Source organism: Sus scrofa, chromosome 3 (genome assembly GCF_054392235.1).
Source record: "Sus scrofa isolate SSC_HxYL_T2T_F1_AM1 chromosome 3, Sscrofa_HxYL_maternal_Yorkshire_Landrace_v2.0, whole genome shotgun sequence".
Lineage (NCBI taxonomy): Eukaryota > Metazoa > Chordata > Mammalia > Artiodactyla > Suidae > Sus > Sus scrofa.
Window position 1 is genome coordinate 8,139,754 of NC_139385.1, and position 21,067 is coordinate 8,160,820.

The 21,067-nt window shown below is 45.6% G+C and overlaps 2 protein-coding genes across 18 annotated transcripts in view; one reads left to right on the plus strand and one right to left on the minus strand.

The window, feature by feature from the left end:
* Window positions 1–15,551, minus strand: part of ZCWPW1 (zinc finger CW-type and PWWP domain containing 1) — a 38,380-nt gene extending 22,829 nt beyond the window's left edge. For 5 of the 17 annotated variants that reach the window (XR_014840155.1, XM_085016668.1, XM_005661906.4 and 2 more), the window contains exons 1-8: window positions 14,279–14,472; window positions 11,886–11,986; window positions 8,979–9,033; window positions 7,483–7,733; window positions 6,871–6,949; window positions 5,721–5,835; window positions 5,058–5,215; window positions 4,726–4,845 (exon numbers count right to left, since the gene is read on the minus strand). Coding sequence is in view for 16 of the 17 variants with exons in the window: in XM_085016668.1 (XP_084872794.1) it covers window positions 4,726–4,845; window positions 5,058–5,215; window positions 5,721–5,835; window positions 6,871–6,949; window positions 7,483–7,733; window positions 8,979–9,006 (751 nt within the window). In the remaining variant the exon portion in view is untranslated. Of the gene's footprint in view, window positions 1–4,725; window positions 4,846–5,057; window positions 5,435–5,720; window positions 5,836–6,870; window positions 6,950–7,482; window positions 7,734–8,978; window positions 9,034–11,885; window positions 11,987–12,733; window positions 12,778–14,272; window positions 14,473–15,449 lie in introns of those variants that run through there. The other 12 variants (XM_085016667.1, XM_085016665.1, XM_085016664.1 and 9 more) reach the window with 8 other exon arrangements.
* An 18-nt stretch (window positions 15,552–15,569) lies between these two features.
* Window positions 15,570–20,347, plus strand: MEPCE (methylphosphate capping enzyme). The gene is made up of 4 exons (XM_003124352.7): window positions 15,570–17,881; window positions 19,127–19,345; window positions 19,519–19,645; window positions 19,761–20,347. Exons 1-4 carry the CDS (start codon window positions 16,208–16,210, stop codon window positions 19,811–19,813), a joined length of 2,073 nt encoding a protein of 690 aa, XP_003124400.1. The 5' UTR covers window positions 15,570–16,207; the 3' UTR covers window positions 19,814–20,347.
* Window positions 20,348–21,067: the final 720 nt, after the last annotated feature.

Consider the following 21,067-nt stretch of genomic DNA (forward strand, 5'->3'; position numbering starts at 1 on the left):
TTCAAGAATGAGCAGTTAACTGAAATGCTTTTGGCATGTGTCTATGACATCAGTGTTCACTATCACAGAGCCACATCAGGAGCCGTGCTGAGCTCCCCGTTCCTGCAGTCTCTAACATCTCTATGTGGATGTCTCACAAGTCTAATGAGCCCAAACCCAGATGCTTGATCTTACCCTACAGAGCTGCTTTTTCCCACCTTCTTTCACATCCAGTCGTCTCTGGCATACCCTCTCTGCTCTCTTAACCTCCCAATATGCAGTTCATTACCAAGTTCTGACAATTTTACCTCCAAAAATCTTAAAACCATCCACTATCTCCCTTTCATCATCCTAATCCATACCACAAAAATATCTAATCCTGGCACTAACTTCCTAACTAGTCTACTCTTGTCTCCCCATACTCAATTCTCCACTTAATCACCAAGGGGATCCTTTTAAAACATCAATTTGGAGTTCCCGTCGTGGCGCAGTGGTTAACGAATCTGACTAGAAACCATGAGGTTGCGGGTTCGGTCCCTGCCCTTGCTCAGTGGGTTAAGGATCGCCTTGCTGTGACCTGTGGTGTAGGTTGCAGACGCGGCTTGGATCCTGCGTTGCTGTGGCTCTGGCGTAGGCCAGTGGCTACAGCTCCGATTGGACCCCTAGCCTGGGAACCTCCATATGCCGCAGGAGCGGCCCAAAGAAATAGCAAAAAGACAAAAAATAAAATAAAAAATAAAAAAAATAAAACATCAATTTGATGGTGTCACTTCCCTGGTTAAAACCAACCAGTGGCTTCCCATTGCACTTAAGATAAAATGCTCACTATGTAACATGGTCTTTGATCTAGTCACTGCTTCCCTCCTTACACTTATCCAGAGCCACTTTTCAGCCTTGCTGCCCTTCCTATCTGAATCCCAATTTACACTGGCTTTCTTTAAGTACCTGCAATATGCCAAACTTCACCTTACATAAAACTCTTCCCCCCAGGAGTACCCGTCGTGGCGCACTGGAAGTGAATTCAACAAAAAACCATGAGGTTTCGGGTTCGATCCCTGGCCTCACTCAGTGGGTAAAGGATCTGCCGTTGCAGTGAGCTGTGGTGTAGGTCACAGACGCAGCTCAGATTTTGCATGGCTGTGGCTGTGGTGTAGGCTGGCGGTTGTAGCTCCAATTGGACCCCTAGCCTGGGAACCTCCATATGCCTCGGGTGCAGCCCTAAAAGACGAAAAGACAAAAAAATAATTAACTAAATAACTAACTAACTAAGTAAATAAAACTCTTTCTCCTATGCTTCACTCCTAACTTCTACTCTTTCTCCAGGTTTCAGCTTGAATGTTATTTCTGTACAAATGCATTTCCCAAATGGCCAGATCTTAATTAGGTCTCCACCATTTCCTCTCATGACATTCTTTTCCTTCCCTTCACAGAACTTAATGCAAATTTTATTCACTGGATACTCCCTTTCTACTTCCTACTGCATGAGCACCCCCCCTCTCTCCTTGACAACTATGAGAAACAGGAAGAAAGGGTCACTGATAGTAAGAGGCTCACCCTGGGCAGCCTTTCCTCCTTTTCACTACAATCACAATTCAGCTCCCTGCCAAAGTGTGAACATCCAACTCCCAGCCTAAAATCAAATCCTCACCGTAATTTTGAGAGTTATAGGAGATGGAACACCAACATCCAGACTACCAGCCTGCCCAGATGAGACTTATACCTCCAGCTCTTTACATTTCCACATCAATACAAGATGAAGAGTGGTTTACTGCCCTAGATCATCTCGTTTGGCACCTGCAGAGTCTTTCTAGAGTTTTCTTTCAAGTGTGTACAAACCATATTATGATTTTATAATCAAAATCATATACATACACACTACATATTAGATACTACATGACTGTTTCTTCCACTGTTCTTTAAACTTTGTGTTCTGTTTTGTTTTGTTTTTTGGTGCAAGCCTGTTTTCCCCCAGACTACTTATTCAAAATTTTAAACATACTAATATATAACTTATTTTATTTCTCATACCAAAATTTCCCATTATTATTATCAAGATTATTTCATACACTGTGTTTATTATCTAACACACTAAAACTGTAAACTCTATGAAGACAAGGATTATCTACTTTGTTTACCACTGTTATTTTCAGTACCCAACACAATGCCTGGCACATAATATAAGGCATTAAAAACTATTGTTAAAAGAATAAATAAATCTATATCAATCCTATTTTCCTCCATCCAATCTGAAAAAGCTAAGGTGTCCTTTCTGACTAAAAATAAACATTCTGATTCTCTCTTTTTTTTTTTTTTTTTTTTGTCTTTTTGCCATTTCTTGGGCTGCTCCCGCGGCATATGGAGATTCCCAGGCTAAGGCTTGAATCGGAGCTGTAGCCACCGGCCTACACCAGAGCCACAGCAACGTGGGATCCGAGCCGCGTCTGCAACCTACACCACAGCTCACAGCAACGCCAGATCATTAACCCACTGAGCAAGGGCAGGGATCGAACCCGCAACCTCATGGTTCCTAGTTGGATTCGTTAACCACTGCGCCACAATGGGAACTCCCTGATTCTCTTCTTATTCACTTTAATCTCTCCCACTCTATAAACAATTTTTCCCTCAGCATATAAATATGTTGATAATATAGAGGTCAAGTGTCTTTCTTTTAAAAGAAAGCTAAAAACAGAAAAATCTTTCATTAACTTTATACCCACTCGCATTGACCATTTTTCCCCTCTTAGTTTTCACATCTAAAATAAGTATTTATTCTTCAACCAACTATAATCTTGCCATTCGCCCTTCCCAACCCTCATGGTTGCCCTAATCAACCTTAATGACTTTCGACATCCATTGAGCATTTTCGAATCTTTATCCTTTTTGATGTCTACGTAGTAGCATTTTTTTTTTCCTTTTGGCCGAAGACGTTGCATATGGAAGTTCCTAGACCAAGGGCCAAATCTGAGCCACAACTTCAACCCACTCCACAGCTGCAGCAACGCCAGACCCTTACTTCACCATGTGGGGCCAGGAATCAAATCCAGACCGCCACAGAGACAATGCTGGATTCTTAAGCTTCTGCACCACTGCTGCCAGAACTCCTGTAGTAGCATTTGACACAGCTAAACCCTCCCTCTTTCTTGACTTCTCTCCCCACCTGGCGTCTGTGATACCACGCTCTCCTAATTTTCCTCCTACCTTTCTAAGCTTTCTCTTAGTTCTTAGTTTTCTCCCTGGGCCACTTTCCACTGTTCAACCCTAAATGTTATGTCCCCCTGTGGTTTTTTTATCCAGTGTGCTTCTCTTTTCATTCTATACTCTCTTCCTGGAAAATTTCATCTATTCCTATTGATGCAGGTAACTCCCAAATCTGTATTGTCAGCCCAGACCCCCTTCTTGAGCTTTAAATCTTTTCACAGACCCCCTAAATCATCCAAAGCTCAATTCATCATCTTCCACTTGCTCTCTCATCTATAGTCTCCACTTCAGATCATGATTCTTCAGTCACTCAGTCACTCATGCCAGAAAATAGGACTGCCCTTGAAGTTCCCTTGTGGTGCATCTGCTAAAGTATCCCAAGTTGTCACTGCAGAGGCTCAGATGGATGCTGTGGTGTGAGTTCAATCCCTGGCCTGGGATCTTCCACATGCCATGGACACATCAAAAAAAAAAAAAAAAAAAGACTACCTTAGAGGCCTCACTCTTCCTCGGCTCTCATAACAAAAGGTGATCATATATTGATCCTGCCTCCTAAAGATCTCAAATTTGTCTCTTCCTCTTCATTGCTACTCTTTTTGTCTTCTTTGTACTTATTTTTATGGGTCCAGTCTTGCTCCTGCCAATCCATCTTCCATGCTAGTGCCAGGGAAAGCTTTCTAAAATGCAAATTTATCAAGTTTTCTGGAGTTTCTGTCATGGCTCAGTAGAAACGAATCTGACTAGTAACCATAAGGACACAAGTTGGGTCTCTGGCCTCGCTCAGTGGGTTAAGAATCTGGCATTGCCATGAGCTTCGGTGTAGGTTGCAGACGCAGCTCAGATCTGGCATTGTTGTGGCTGTGACGCAGGCCGGTGGCTACAGCTCCAATTCAACCCCTAACCTGGGAATCTCCATATGCCATGAGTGCAGCCCTAAAAAGACCAAAAAAAAAAAAAAAAAGGTTTTCCCTGCTTAATGTCAATGGTTCCTCTTTACCTTTAAGATAAAATCCAAATTCCTTATCCTGACTTGTAAGGTCCCTTATGATCTAGTCCCATCCCTACAACATCCCACACCCAAAACACCCAAGAACTACAGCCATTAGCCCTCCTCCATGACTCTGCCAATAATTATCACTCTGACCTCCAATTTCATCTTAGTTCACCTGACTAAATTATACTTCAAGATCTGGCTCAAGCCATATCTTTTTCTTGGAAACTATTCCAGGTCTACTCTATTTCTTGTTGGCCTTCCTCACAAACCTATCTCTCTTGTGGTAGGCATACATTTGTTTCCTCTGCATTTATTCAGCACCTCCTAAAATGTCTGGTATATGGTAGTCACCCGTTAACTATGGATTATATGACTGAATAACTGAATGAATGAAACAGTTCTCTCTCTTCCTCAGCAGCATATATCTAACAAGTAACTGTGAGAGAGAAATTACAATCTTTGCAGAATTTCTTCTAACACCCTAACCCTTACCTCTCTCTCCCACCTTCCATTTTCAAGCCCAAGCAGATTTTTCACACCATGGCTGAACTCACCAAAACCACTTCCCTCTCCTTTTTGTTGGTCCCTGAACTGAGAATGATCCTGAACCACTTTCTTCAGTTGGTCTTTCTGTCTGTGCTCATATCCACTTTGGGTTTTCTCCATTTTCAGATCTGGGAATGTAAAAAAAAAAAAAATTGTAGGGTAGGGAGATAAAGAAGAGAAACTTTGTAGATACTACGGGCCAGTGAAATAAGGAAGAAGAATCACAGCTAAATAGTTTCACATCTTGGGCTGAAAATTCTCAGCATGCCCCCTGTCCCATTCCCTAATTTCATGGAGTAAGTACTTAAGCCAGATGTCAAAGTATATCTGATATACTTACGAGCTTTCTTCTCTCTTTTGCTTAAGGAAAGTCTACTGAATTTCTTCTCAGAGGGTGCAGGATCTGGCTGGCCTGGCTTAGATGTCTTTATCTCAGGAATTATTCCATCTTCCTGAGAGGCTGAAATCTCTAGATTATGAGGTACCACTACCCTCTCTCTGAAAATAAGATTTTTTATTAAAAGGTAAAAGGGAGGAGTTCCCGTCATGGCTCAGCGGTTAACAAACCCGACTAGCATCCATGAGGACTCAGGTTCGATCCCCGGCCTTGCTCAGTGGGTTAAGGATCCAGCATTGCTGTGGCTGTGGAGCAGGCCGGCAGCTACAGCTCCGACTGGACTCCTAGCCTGGGAACCTCCATATGCTGTGGGTGCGGCCCTAAAAAGACAAAAAAAAAAAAATGGTGAAAGGGAGCAACTTGTAGTAAACTTCTTTTGAAAAAACCCAAAGATAAAAGTTAGGACAGAAGAATCACAGGTTCTCGATGGTCTCCTGAGGTCATTTTATCCATCTACTGGCCTGTTTTTCCCAACTCAACTTCCTAAGGTGAGGGAAATCTATAGAGATATTAAAAATGACTAGATAAATAGACAGCTAGATGGATAATCACTTATCAATGTTAAGTCTACCCTATGATCAACTCAACTCACTGGGATAAACTTACCCATCAGCATTTTCATTATCTGTAGTAGAAGTAATTCCTGGTTCCTTGTCTAATTGGGTACATCTTGTAGGCTGGGCAGAGGAAGTCTCTGCAAAATCAAGGCTAGATTCCATCCCTCCCAAAACATAAGCAGAGAAGCAATTAAAGAAAATAATCACATTATTTCCAAACTATAAACTTTCATTAAAATATCTCATATTGGTTGCCTTTGGACAACTTACCTTTGGACTTTTGTCACACCATAGAACTTTAAGTTTTTTAATTCTCAGGAAAAACCACAAATCTGTATCCTTCTGCAAGCCTTTCCAGACTGAGCTGCCTATTCAAGGGTAGCTAGGTAATGTTCATTTTATTTAGTGTACATAACAGAAACTTTATATATTATGTGTTATATCATTTATTTCTCAAACTTTCTCTAGGAGCAGAAGTATACCTAGGAATAGCTTAGGTCAAACCACTGTGCTTAGTTTCATGACCTTATGGAGAAGGCCTCAGGGGCTATGCTATAGAATTCCTTATTCTAAAAATCAAATTTCTCAGCACATGTTAAAACAGTATTGGAAACAGAAATACACAAGTGTATGTATGAAAGAACATGTGTATGAAGACTAAGTTCTTCAAATCAGGGAAAAACAATTTGTCTTTTCTAAACAGATCATAAACATATAAAAATAAATTTAAATTACATTTTAAAAATTGAGATGAGGACTTCCTGCTGTGGCTCAATGGGATCAGCGGCAACTTGGAAGTGCTGGGACCCAGGTTCTATCCCCAGCCTGGCACAGTGGGTTAAGGACTGAGTGTTGCCGCAGGTGCTGCTTAGGTTGCAACTACGGCTCAGATTTGACCCCTGGCCCGAGAACTACATATGCCGCCAGGTGGCCAAAAAAGGGGGAAAAAAAATGAGATGAGACTATATATTCTGGAGTCAATGTAATCTACTTTTCTAAAAACCTATACCCCCTGTCTAAGGTGGTTTAGCTATAGTCCTGTTTATACATAAAGTATTTTAAAATATTTCAAAGTCCCATCTAATATTTCCTTACTTAGAAAGATGGAGGAAAGGAGAGAAGCCATGAGCTTACTCGACCCCTCAGATAACAGTTTCTTTGCCTAACTGAAACTCTTTTTCTCTCCCTATGAGCCATACCCAAGCACTCCTGGAGGGACTTTTGTAGCACAATCTGGACAATCTCCTCAAATTCTGCATTGGTGAGACTTGATTTTTCCTGCAGAGAGAGAAAAAGCAGGGGAGAAAAACTGCTCATCTTTCCTCAGTGCTCCTCTCTCACTAGTCAAGGAAGCCTCCTTCAGATGAAGCAGTAAGTTCACAAGGCTGAGAACATGAAGTCAACCTAAGGATTCCATAAATTCTATCCCAGATCTTCTAGGAACAGAGAATTCAAAGAAAAAGAAAAAGTTTATAAGGTCTCTGTCCACTTCTACTCTCACATCCATCCCATCTCAGCCCCTACCTACCCAGTATTTTCTGCTAAAAGCTTTCATCAAAGCATGTTCTACAAAACAAAACAAAACCAAAAAAAAAAAAAAAACATGTTTTGCCTCTTTGAAAAGAAAACAGAAGCACCCCTTAAAAGGAATAAAAACTGAAACTACAGAATGAACTTCCCCTGTGGTATTTACCACATTCAAATCTATGTTATAAATATTTAAATGTCTCTTCCAAAATGAAAGGATTCTGTTTGTCCAGGCTGGGTGACAAGAAGAAACTGTACCACTGGAGCTCGCCCCTGATTTTTACCTTTTCTTTCTTCTCTGCTTTCTTGTTGTCTTGAGCCTTTCCTTTTATCTCCTGGCCACTGTCTGGACCATCCTCTGTGGTCACTTTCTCCTTCTTCTCTAACCCGGCCTTTTGCAGGCTTGGCGGGGCCTCTGCCCCTGGGGGACTGATCTCCAGGATCTCCTCCTTGGCTGAGTTAAGGCTATAGGGCATCAGGCTACGAAATTTTTGTGCAGGTGGGGCAAAGGTTTTCTTTGCTCCCTTCCCGCATCCTGAAAGAAATTTGATCATCAAATGGAATTTTTGAAACATGGAATCTAACACAGAAACTGTCAAACATTACCCAGTGACTGACCATATCAGATTTATCTGGAGAGAGCTTTTAACAAATTCAGAGTCCTAGGCCTCTCCTTAGCCAGCCCTCCCAGTACCCTATCCTCTCACCCCTGTCCTGAGATTCTCTTGTTTTGTTTTGGTTTAGTTTTGGTTTTGTAGGACCATACCTGCAGCATATGTAAGTTCCCAGGCCATGGGGGTCAAATTGAGCTACAGTTGCCAGCCTTCACCACAGCAACATCAACACCAGATCCAAGTCTGTGACCTACAGTACAGCTCATGGCAGTGCCAGACCCTTAACGCACTGAGCAAAGCTAGGGATCGAACCTGCATCCTCATGGATACTAGCTGGATTTGTTTCCACTGAGCCACAATGGGAACTCCCCTGCCCGGAGATGCTGATAACGCAGCTTGAAGTGAGGTCCAGGAATCTATAATTTTACAAGGCTATCTAAATGATTCTGATGCACTTCCAGGTTTAGAAACCACTGAGTAACTTAAAGGTGATAAATGTAAGTATGCGGGAAACTGAATTATTCAAATGTGAATAATTTGTTTCAACTTTGCACAAAAATTTTACAGGAAAATAGAGAAAAGCTTTAAAACCTACTCAAAATCTACAAATGATGCAATGAAAATTATACTGATCCTCACAAGTATAAACAATGTATCTTTCTTCCCAGTTTCCATAATACTCTGTACCTGTCCTGTAACATTTCAAATTCAAATTTATAATATAAATGTTTAAATGTCTCTTTTCTCCCTACAAGTACATTCTTTTCTTAAGCAAGACTGTTTCTCTTTTTCTCCTTTTATTTTTTTAAGTGCCACACCTGCAGCACACGGAAGTTCCCAGGCTAGGGGTCACATTGCAGCTGCAACTGCTGGTCACAGCCATAGCCATGTGGGATCCTAGCCACGTCTGTGACCTACCAGATCCTTAACCATCGAGCAAGGCCAGGGATCAAACCTGCATCCTCATGGATACTAGTTGGATTCTTAACCCACCAACAAGCCACAAGGGGAACTCCACAAGACTGTTTCTAAGTCATACATATTTCACTCAAAGTGTCTTCAACAAAGTAGACACAAAATGTATGTAAACTGAGCTTCCCTTTGGTGGGAAGGATGTCCAGATGACAACGGTCTGAGAAAGAAGAGGAAAATGACTGTTGACTTACCTTCTTTATTCTGCAAAGTTGTCATCATTGAGCTCAGAAGCTATACTTTATGTCTCTGTTAGAAAAAAGAATTGAAGTGCTATGACTCTGATTGAACATGATTTTAAACTTTCTCCCCTTCCCGCCTTTTTTTTGGGGGGGGGGCGCACCCATGGCATGCACAAGTTCCCAGGCCAGAGACTGAACCCATGCCACAGCAGCAACCCAAGCCACAGCAATGGATCTTTAACCTGCTGTGTGTCATAAGGGAACTCCTCTCCCTGTCTTCTTGGGCTCAGGGACTCTTTGCCTGGGAAACCTAAACTACATTTTCTGCCTTATGGAATACAATTCTACTTCTCAGCAGTGTCAATTAGATGCTGGAGGATAATGAGTTAACTATTTTAATTTTTTGCCACGCCCATGGCAAATGGAAGTTCCCATCTGGGGAGAGTTATTATTTTAAAGATAAGCAACAATCCTTAGTATTTTAAGTGCCTAGACTCATGTCCAACAGGAAGCAGGCACTTATAAGCAGATGGAAATGATAGTGGTTAAAAAACACAATTCTGTTAAAAAACAAAATTCAACTGAGTAAATTTTGAGGATCTCATTGGCTTTATTCAATGATTTATGAATCAGGCAGCATACAATCTACTAGAAAGATAAGAGCCTCAAGGACCGCTACAAAATTAAAAGAGTTTTATATAGGCAGAAGGGCACAGGAACAAAGAAGTAATACTAGGCCAAAAGAAGCAGATTGGTTATACAAGGTTACTTTCTTTTAGGGGATTACTGGGGCCTATCAAGCAGATTACCCAACTAGTGCTGATCAGGCAATTCCTGATTGACTTTAAGATTCCACTACTGGGGAGTTCCTGTCGTGGCTCAGTGGAAACAAATCTGACTAGTATCCATGAGGATGCAGGTTCCATCCCTGGCCTCGATCCATGGGTTAAGGATCTGGCGTTGCTGTGAGCCATGGTGTAGGCTGGCTACAGCTCTGACTCATTCGACCCCTAGCCTGGGAACCTCCATGTGCCGAAGAAGCGGCCCTAAAAAAAAAAAAAATTCCACTGCTGGGAGAGCCATAATTGTAATTAGGCTCTTTTAGTTTGGTGACATGGAGCTTAGCATAAGCAACTCTATTTGGTGCCTCTTATTAAAACAAGACAAATTTTTAAGAGATGGAAGTATAAGTAGTAGTAGCAGGTGGCTCTGGTGTAGGCCAGGGGCTACAGCTCCGATTAGACCCCTAGCCTGGGAACCTCCACATGCCAAGGGTGTGGCCCTAGAAAAGAAAAAAAAAAAAAAAAAAGTCATAGCAGCAGTAGTACTAGTAGCAGTGGCAGTAGGATGTGGTCAGTCCTAGGAGTCAAAGAGTGAGAGTTTTCTTCAGAGGGATAACCTCATTTCACAAGGTTCTCCTAAAGCCTAAAACACAAACTGGAAATTCTCTAACCTAATTCAGAGGTCCCTATGCATAGAGAACCCTCTTTTAACATCACTATAATGTATATCTTCACTTCACTTAGATCTTCTAGTCCAATAAGTTTCCCAAAGGTGCTGGATGCTAACAATTTCTCTTCATGGTTCAGGAATATTTGGTAACCAGCAGAGGTCCCAGAGAAGCTAGAAATAAGAATCTTGCATTCTCACTCTATACGCATAGTTTATCTGTAGCTATCTACTCACAGATGTTCTACACATGACATCAATATGCTTCATAATTTCTGCCAAAATTGTTACTAATAATAGTGAATAACACTGAGCACTGACTGTATCTTTGAATATGTCATCTCATTTAATTCTCCCAATAAATCTGAGATTGATATTGTTTTATACTTAGGGAAAAGGAGGCTTAGAAGGATTTAGAGAAATTAAGTAATTGATAAGCGGCAAAATCAGGATTAGAACATGTGTGATTTATAAATCTGTGCTATGAACTGTGCTACACTACACCCCAATAGTCTAGTTCAGTAGTTCAGCACTTCACATTCATTTTAATATCACAGCACAGGTGTAAAGCATATACTAACGTAGGCACTGAAATACACAGAAAATATTTCTGCGTGCTCTAGGGTAAAAGGACCAGGCTACTAAGAGCCATATAAAACCAAGGGGTGGGAGTAGGGGGCCTCCAGCCACATCAAAGGCCGAAGAGGTTAGCATCTCTACACAGCTTTATACATCAAGTGTGACCCAGCACAGTGCCAAGACTGATGAGTTATGATGTTCCAAGACTTATGATGTTCCAAGAATTTATACATTTTTCCAGTCGTACATATTGCACTATTGATATATTTCTACTCAGCTGTTAGAACTACCTTTTATTTTATCAATAAACCTCTTGTGATTCTTTTACCCAATTTTCTTTAGGCTTAGAGCACTCTTATTTTTGTAACAATTATAACAAGCATTACAGCTCTAGCAAAGTCTTCAGAGGTCATAACGTGCCATATCCCCTTTTTACAGGCAGTTTCTGGGAAGTGGGTGTGGGTGGCTAGAGGTGGCAGGGCGCTTTCTACTGTACTTACACCACTGTGTGATCCTAGTGTTTTATATATGCATCACCATGTTCAAATTATGTAATTAGTGTTTTATATATGCATCACCATTTTCAAATTTAAAAAAATCATTTTAAAAATGATTTTTAATTCTAAATTTTTAAAAGAAAATAAAAAGAATATTTGATCAACTTAAAAAGGTAAAATTTTTTCAGTATTTAGGTTCAAATCATTATCTAAACATATACTGACCTCTCTAGGCCACAATGTGTTACTAGCACCCCAAATAACTAGAAAAAATTGTGGATTGCTGTTGAGTTCGTAAGATTTAGGAAATCTACAAGCAGCAATGAATGTTGGCTTCCCTTAACCTAGAGTGAGAATGTAATGAAGAATATTACTTTTAAAGAAAATCTCTAACCTGGTCAATAGAGAAGCCAGGAAGTCACTGTCTGACAACTCAAGCTTCCGTTCCTCCGTTTCAGATGTAATATTTTCTTCCACAAAAACAAATACTGAAATCTAATTCAGAGAGAAAAAAATAGTTTTAAAGACAGTTAATAAATATACAAAATACCACCAACTTTCATCTGACCAGCTACTAAATGACTGGGGGCTCTAGGAATAACATTTGAGGTTTTAGGTTTTAGTTTCTCTTTTCCTACCTTAGATGAAAAAGAGAGATAAAAAAATATATGCAATAAAGCTTTAAGTGTGAACGTAAAAGAGAGTTCCAAAACCAGATCCTAACTATTTGACTGACATAGAAAGAAGGGTGAAGAAGGAGGGGAAAAAAATAACTAGAAATATTAAGGGGAACCAAGGAAAGGTAAATGTGGTGTTCCAAAAAATAGTTTTCTTTCACTTAGAATACTAAAAATCATCACATCTATTTTACAATGAAATCACCTAGCTCAACAGTTCTCAAAATATGATCCAAAGACTCCTGGGGGTCCCCTCTGTTTTCCAATTACTTATCTGTGTTAGGCTGGGTTTTCTCATACACTTCAACCAAAACAAGATACCAATACAGACTGAATTCAGAAACAGATGAAAATCCAGGTGTTTTCTATTAAAGCAGACATGAGATTCGCAGAAATGTAAAACACCATTCTTCATACCAAATTTTCTTCCATTTAGGAAGATATATTTTCCCTTAAAATGTTATCTACATTAACATGTAATGGGTTTAGTATTTTAAAATAAATGTTTAACCTTTCTCAGTTTAATTTCTAGTATATTAATATTAATAGATAAACAGATACAAACCAACATTTGGAGTCCTCCATAATTTTTAAGGATATAAAAGTGTCCTGAAACCAAAATGTTTGAGAACTGATCTAGCTAAATAATTTAGCTTTATCAATATTTTCAAAAGCATTAATCCTCCTTCCTCCATCCCCCATTTACAACATGTTCACAAATTTTCCCCCTCTTAACCATCCAATTATTCCCTCTTTATATTGTCCCTGGAATCCATGGTCTAAGAGCAAATGTACTCTTTAGAACTATCCTCTAACAGACTCCATGAGCCTTGGAAAAAAACAAAAACTGGGAGTTCCCACTGTGGCTCAGCAGTTAAGAACCTGACACAGTATCCATGAGGATATGGGTTCAACCCCTGACCTTGCTTGGTGGGTTCAGGATCTGGCATTGCCATGAGGTTCGGTGTAAGTCGCACAATGTTACTGTGGCTGTGGCTTAGCCAGGCACCTGCGGCTCTGATTCCACCCCTAGCCTGGGAACCTCCATGTGCCATGGGGGTTCATGCCTAAAAAGAAAAAAAAAAAAGTGAATAATTTAAGAAAGACTCTATTTAAAATTTCTTTCAAGCTGGAGTTTGATTTCATTCACATTCCTAATGGCATGTAGACCCTTGCTTATTTTCATCAGTAGTAGTTTTTTCTTTCTTCCTGTTTCCCTTTCTCCTTGCCTTTTCTTTTTTGGGTGTATGAGCACAGAATGATTTCAAACTTTTAACAAAACTGAAAGGAAAAATCATCCCAGCTACTCTTACTTCTCACACCTAACAAGGCATTTACTGCCATAAACTACTTGAACTAAACCTTTACAGAATCATATAAGGAAGTTAATGGTGAACTAAACCGATTGCTTCAGAACGCCAGGCAACAGGGACAGGGCCACTTATCACCAAAACAGACTTTTTTTTTCGGGACCCTGATCTTGGTTCAGACCCTTTCTATCTAACTCCCTGAAATGCTTCCACACGTGCCCCTGTTGCTGACTTTAAACTAGCTCATGTTGTTTTCCCTTAAAGGGCACACAGCCATGAACTCCCACATCGCTTCACTATCTGCCCTCTCAAAGAGCCAAGGCTTGGAACAGTAAAAGGCCTACTTCCACCTTTAAAACCAGAAGGAAGAATTTTGGGCGACCTACATTTCCCTTCTCTCTTCCCTCACCAATTCCCTCTTAAGGACGGCAATTAACACCAAAGGTACCACAGGCAAAAGTTCTTCACTCCCCTCAATAGGTAAAACAGTGACTGTCTCTTCCCCGTCAAGAAACTCCTCGTGAATTTCCCCTCAGCTCCCTCTCCCCTCCCCCAGCCCGCGGAGGCACCAGGATCCTCATTCTCTCCGTCCCGTCGTCGCCCGCCCCGATACTACTGGGTTACTTTTGTTTGTTTGTTGGGTGCGAGTTTGCTGTTGGAGATTCTGAGGAGAGAGCTAAGAGTTGGTCCTCGTCCTAAAGAGAAAACTTCTCCTCAGGCTAAGAGTTGGTCCTCGCCCTAAAGAGAAAACCTCTCCTCAGGCAACAGGTACTAGGATTGGCCGCGCCTAGCACCTTCACCTGCAACCGGAAAAGCACCAGCAATCTTCTGGAGCGAGGAGGACCTAAAGGCCAGGAGCAGAATGAGCTACCGCAGCAACTCTGCAAACCCCTCCAAAACTCGAGCCAGTTTTCCCGCCACCAAGCAAGGTAAGGCGCGAGGCCACACACAAGCTCCACCCCACCCCTCCTACAAGCGGCGTGCTCGCAGGACTGCTGCGCATGCGCAGCTGGAAGCTAGTTCGGCGCTTGCGCAGCTGAGTTATAGCGCCATCTTCCAAACAAACGCCCTGTAAAACTACAAGTCCCATAATCCTGGTTGGCCTCACTTTTTTTTTTTTTTTAGGTGGCAGCAGCAGTGCCTGATCGTTCATGAAGCCCATCTTCCTTTTCCTAACTTTTTTCTCTGCCCTAGACTTCCTTCCTGATTCCCATTCTCCCTTTGAGTCTCCTTCAAACCCTTATTTTGATATTTTGAGACTACCCTTAACACCACTCCCGCCTCTTTCGCCCTCTTCGCAGCCACAGGACCCAAACCCCAATCGCTGTGGGCCCGGAGAACGGGCCCCCTCTGAAAAGGGCATCGAGTAGCTTGTTCCCCATTGGCTGAGGCCGGGGCCCCCAAAGCCGACCGAAATCTCTTCCCTGCCCACGTTCGTTTTTATATAAGGCGGCGCAAACGCGCCGCGGGTGCTCGGAAAAGCCTGCGTGCAAAGGGGGCGGTGGTGGTAGATATACTGTTATTGGTGGCTGTGGTGGGCGTCTGGGTCGCCGTTCCCTAACGGGGGGAGGGGCTCGCGAGCAGGCGTCGGGTGGTGGGTGTGGAGGCGGAGAGGAGGGCGTGGTGTCCCCAGGTGATCGCGATTGAGGGAAGGCGGAGGAGCGAGAGAACGACCTGGCCGTTTCGGGGAAAGAGGAAGTTGGACAACATCGCCTTAGTACTTTTTTTCCCCCAGTTCATCAGAGAATATTTTCCAGGGGGGTGAGTTAAAATGACCTATTGTATTATACTGAGAACAGTAGTTAGGAAGACAGTGGGTACACTCCGCTCCTTTCCTTCTCCTACTTCTAGGTTCGCCCCTCTTTAGAAATAGGTGGGCCAAGAGGGCCACCACTTTATGAATAATTCACGAGGGCCTCCCCGTTCCTTAGCCACGCCCCTCCGAATCGTGCTGACGCATGTTGCGCGTACCAAACCTGAGGAAGCGACGTAGCAGTCCCCGCCTCTAGGACGGAGGGAGGGGCGTCATCTCCAGCACGTGCTGCATCTACCCGCGCAAGCCCAAAAGGGTGTGCGCAGGCGCTGCCCGCTAGGGGGAGGAAGGAGGCGGGGTAGGGAGGTTGCTGGGTTTAGAGCCGGGCGGAGACGGCAGAGACTCATTCCTCAGGAACAAGGGTCGGGTGTCAAGGAGACCTTTTCACACCAGCTCCCCGTCCCCCGCCTACGGTGGGTGGGATCGCGCGGCAGAGACAAAGGATATCACTAGGGACGGACGTAGCTGCGAAGGGAAGTAGGGCGTCAGTTTGGGGTGGTGGGCTTTGGTTGGGGGGGCTTAGGGGGGCTATATTTAAACTCCCGGAGCCGTTAAGTTGGTTCGTACTCTGATGCGCGCGCAACCAGGGTGGTGGCTGAGTGCGCATGCGTGATTCCGGGGCCAGAGGAACGCGCTCCAGCAGTGCGCGCTCGCGGCGAAGCGGTAGTGGTAGAGGAGAAAGGAGTCGGCGCACGCGCGGTTGGTTCCTCGAGTTCGGGTCTCGCGGGCATCTTGTTTTGGTCTCGCGGGCGAGTGGGGCGCGCTTCGGGGGAGGCGCTTGGGGACGAGACTAGGCGAGAAGCGGAACTGCGCGCGCACTCAGGAAAGGGGGGAAGGGAGCGCGGTCTTAGGAAGGGGGGGTTAAGCCCCCTGGTCCCCCTGGTTGCCCTCGACTGGGACGGAATAAGGGGAGGAAATGATCGAGATGGCGGCGGAGAAGGAGCCGTTTCTGGTGCCGGCCCCGCCACCGCCGCTCAAAGATGAGTCGGGCGGAGGGGGCGGCCCCACGGTGCAACCACACCGAGAGGTCGCCTCCGGGGAGCTCCGCGGCGGGACGCAGCGTGGGCCGGGCCCGCGCGCACACTCGGCGGGGTCCCCAGCTTCTGGGGCAGGCAAGGAGAGCCCCGGGGCTACCTCCACCCCTCGGGGCGGCCAGTCGCAGCAGCAGCGAGGGGGCGGCCCCCAGGCCCAGTCGACCGGAGAGGCCTGCTTGTCGGATCCCCAGGGGCTAGCCGCTCCCCCGGACGTGGGGGAGGAGCGCCGGGGAGGGGGCGGAACAGAACTGGGCCCCCTTGCTCCTCCTCGACCACGTAATGGCTATCAGCCCCACCGGCCTCCTGGGGGAGGTGGGGGCAAGAGGAGAAATAGCTGTAATGTAGGGGGAGGTGGTGGAGGCTTCAAACATCCGGCCTTCAAGAGGCGCAGGCGGGTTAATTCGGACTGTGACTCTGTCTTACCTTCCAACTTCCTCCTGGGGGGCAATATCTTTGATCCGCTGAACCTGAATAGTCTCCTGGATGAGGAAGTGAGCCGTGCACTCAATGCGGAGACCCCTAAGTCATCCCCACTTCCGGCCAAGGGACGAGATCCAGTGGAGATACTCATCCCCAAAGATATTACTGACCCTCTCAGTCTCAATACTTGCACTGATGAGGCCCAAGTAGTCCTTGCTTCACCACTCAAGACTGGTCGGAAGCGGCATAGACATCGGGGACAGCACCACCAGCAGCAGCAGCAGCAGCAAGCAACTGGAGGGAATGATAGCCACTCCGTGCTGCCCACAGCCCCCCTCACTCCCTCACTCCAAGGGGAGGGCACCACACAGCAGCAGCGGCAAAGGGGCCAGAACCGGGACGTCCCCCAACCCTATGAACTCAACACAGCCATCAACTGCAGGGATGAGGTCGTGTCTCCCCTTCCATCTGCCCTACAGGGTCCCTCAGGCTCCCTTTCAGCCCCTTCAGCTGCCTCAGTTACCTCTGCACCCCCGTCTTCCTCCTCACGACATCGCAAACGTCGCAGGACTTCCAGCAAGTCAGAGGCAGGGGCTAGGGGTGGAGGCCAGGGTCCCAAGGAAAAGGGCAGAGGGAGTGGGGGAGGCCGCCAACACCCCCACCCACTACCTGCAGCAGGCTTCAAAAAGCAGCAGTGCAAGTTCCAGTATGGGAATTATTGCAAGTACTATGGGTACCGCAATCCTTCCTGTGAGGATGGGCGCCTTCGGGTTATGAAGCCTGAGTGGTTTCGGGGTCGTGACGTCCTAGATCTGGGCTGCAACGTGGGCCATCTGACTCTGAGCATTGCCTGTAAGTGGGGCCCATCCCGCATGGTGGGCCTGGACATTGATCCCCATCTCATCCACTCGGCCCGCCAAAACATCCGACACTACTTGTCTGAAGAGCTGCGTCAGCCACCCCAGACTTCTGAGGGGGACCCAGGAACAGAGGGTGAGGAAGGGACCTCAACCGTCCAAAAGAGGAGCTGCTTCCCAGCTTCCCTGACCGCCAGCCGGGGTCCCATCGCTGCACCCCAAGTGCCCTTGGATGGAGCAGACACGTCCGTCTTCCCCAACAATGTTGTCTTCGTCACGGTAAGAAGATCTGCAGGCTTGGGATAGGGGCCTGGGAATGAAGATGAGATTAAACAGGAACATGGCAGGGGAAGGTTACGACCCAGAGGGCTTCTGTGCACATGAAGAGCCCACATCCTCAAAAGAAGGGTCTGAATCGGCGACTGATTCCACTGGGTGTCTTTCCCCTCCTATAACCTAGCAAGGTGGGGAAGGTAGGGGCTCTACTTGGAGTCCTTTCTCATGACTACAAGCCCCAGGATAGGCACAGACTCCTGTCCACCTTCCCTTGGGGGCTGCTGCTCATCTGGTCCAAATGAAAACCTGTCCTCCAACCTCCTGAAGGTGCATGGAATGGGGGGAGGATTGAGGAAGTGGCTAATACTCATAGTTTCTGCCCTTCCATAAGGACCTCGTTTACAGTTAGATGCAGAGTTGGTTGAAGAGTGTCCCGTGGCCTTAAATCCTCTCCACACTGACCCTAGATGATGGGGTGGGGGAGAGTCAGAAAGTCCTCTGTAGGAAAGATGACTGTGCCCTCAGTGTCTGTCCCCTGACTTCACGTGGCTTCCCATAAAATGCTCCAGGTAGGCCTTCCACAGGAATAGAGTGTGTTGGGTTACAACTGGAAGAATGGACTTGGCAGACGGTGGTAATAAGCTTATCATCTAGAAAACTTTTCTTGGGATGAAGCTCTTCATTTCCCTGAGAGAAAGGGAAGAATAGGCCTGAAACTTTGTCAGCCCCAACTACAGGAAATGAGCCCACAGGTCTCCCTTTCAAACCTGAGTTAGAGCCCTTTGCATAATGTTGGGTCACTGAGCTCAGTGATTGTGGAGTGGGAATAAGTACTGGACAGGGTCCTAGGAGAACCCAAGCATTCTTTCTTTGCAATTTGACCCCAACTTTGTCGATCTCATGGATAATTTGCTCAACTTAAAATTATCCAGGCTCCCTTTTTATGTTTGATTGGCTTGTTACCAATAGAAAGCAAGAAAATGAGACTCAAAAGAGGGCACCATTTAGAGTTCCCTGGTGGCTAAAGATTCAACATTGTCACTGCTGTGGCTCAGGTTTGGTCCTTCGCCCTGGAACTTCCATGTGCTGTGGGCCCAAAAAAACCAGAGGGCACCGTTTGGGAGTTATTTTGAGGCATGTCAGAGGAGGTTGTGGCCAGGACTATAGTGAGGCTGCAGAGTGGACTGTGGGGGCGGCAGTGGTTCTTGAATGCGTCTCTTGACCTCACCCCTAACTCTTCACCCTCAGGGTAACTATGTGCTGGATCGAGATGAGCTGGTGGAGGCCCAAAAACCTGAGTATGATGTGGTGCTCTGCCTCAGCCTCACCAAGTGGGTGCATCTCAACTGGGGAGACGAGGGGCTGAAGCGCATGTTTCGCCGGATCTATCTGCACCTCCGCCCTGGGGGCATCCTGGTCCTGGAGCCCCAACCTTGGTCAACCTACGGCAAGAGAAAGACTCTCACGGTGAGTTGGGGTTTCTGTGGAAATTGTAGCTGTCCTTCCTTTAGTTGAGGCAAGAAAGGTCTCAAGGAAGCAGAAAGCGGACTTTCTGAAGTGAAAAGGCCCCCTGGGTGGGCATCACTCTCCATCAACAGAGAAGGCACCAAGCTGAAGCGGTCCCTTGCCCTTCTCTCTAGGAAACAATCTACAAGAACTACTATCGAATTCAGCTGAAGCCAGAGCAGTTCAGTTCCTACCTGACATCCCCAGAGGTGGGCTTCTCCAGCTATGAGCTTGTGGCCACACCTCACAACACCTCCAAAGGTAAGGCTGGCTTATTTTGTTGGGGGTGGAAGGGAGGCCTGTCCTGGTGCAGGGTAGACCCTGTGGAGAGTCTTAAGGTCCTGCCAACCCCTCCTGATGGCACACTCTTCCTCAGGCTTCCAGCGTCCTGTGTACCTGTTCCACAAGGCCTCTTCCCCCAGCCACTAAGTGGCCTCCTGAACAGAGAGTATGAAGAAGCTGCCCACTGCTCCTGAGGACCTGGGGGAAGAGGAAGTATCCCAAGGTCTTTCCTTTCTGGCTCCAAAAATACTTTCCTTTCTTGGATCTGCAAAGAACGCTTTTCTTATGTTGCTGCCCCAGCCTCTCCCCTACACCTCTGGCACCTAAGCCCAGCTGTGCTGGAGTTACCATCTTCCTCTCCCCCGGCCCACTGGGCTGGATGGCATGGACTGTTTGCTGACCTCTGTTCTCCTAGGGCATGGGAGGTAGAGTTACCAAGTTCTCTAGCCTCTTCTTCCTGTCCTCCCAAGGAGAGATTCCCATTTCTCCTCAGCCCTTGTCCCTAGCTGCGTTTCAGTGGACCACGGATAGATGGACTAAGGGTTAAGAGGGGGAAGGTGGCGGGGAGGCATACAGGTACTGTGAAAATCCTTCCCTCTGCTGTCCCCCACTGGGAGAGGGGTTTGGGTTTGGATTGTGAGAACAGCACAATAAACTTGATGTTTAGGGCAGTGGCCCCCACACCTGTGTATGGGGCATTCTAGTGGCAGGGACGGGGGGGGGGGGTGCTTCCTCTCTGCCCAAACTATAGTCTTAAGGAAAAGGACGAGTTCTTTTCAGTGGTGGGAAGATTATTGAATGCTACTGAGACCTACACACAAGTATACAGAATCCTAGATCAGGAAAAGCGGGTATAACGTGAATTCTGATGTGAAACAGAAATGTCCCTCTACCCTCCCCAAAAAACCCACTGGCAAAATTTTTTGTGGGAGCTTTGGGCACAAAGCTAACTTTGGAAGCCGAAGTATAACTAGAAAAGGCACTCTTTGGACTGTAGCACCTTCCTACCCACATTTTTTGGTGTGCTGTGAAACCAGACTAATGGGTGATTTAATTAACATCAAATTCTTGGGCAGCTCAGCAGTGTTCCTGGAGCTGTGAACATTCATTCAACAAATATTAAGCACTCTTGGGTTAATGTAAACAAGATGAGTGAGTCCTTTAAGGTGAAAGCAAGGAGATAATTTCACCAAGGGTGCTAGCAGCTACCTTGCAGACTCTTTGAGCTGGGTTTTGAGGGAAGCCTTCCCCAAAGTGTGATGTGGGCTGAGACCCACATATTAAAGTGATCAGAAATAAGTGGTTCAAAGGAACAAATGAGGAGCTCCCATTGTGGCGCAGTGGTTAACGAATCTGACTAGGAACCATGAGGTTGCGGGTTCAGTCCCTGGCCTTGCTCAG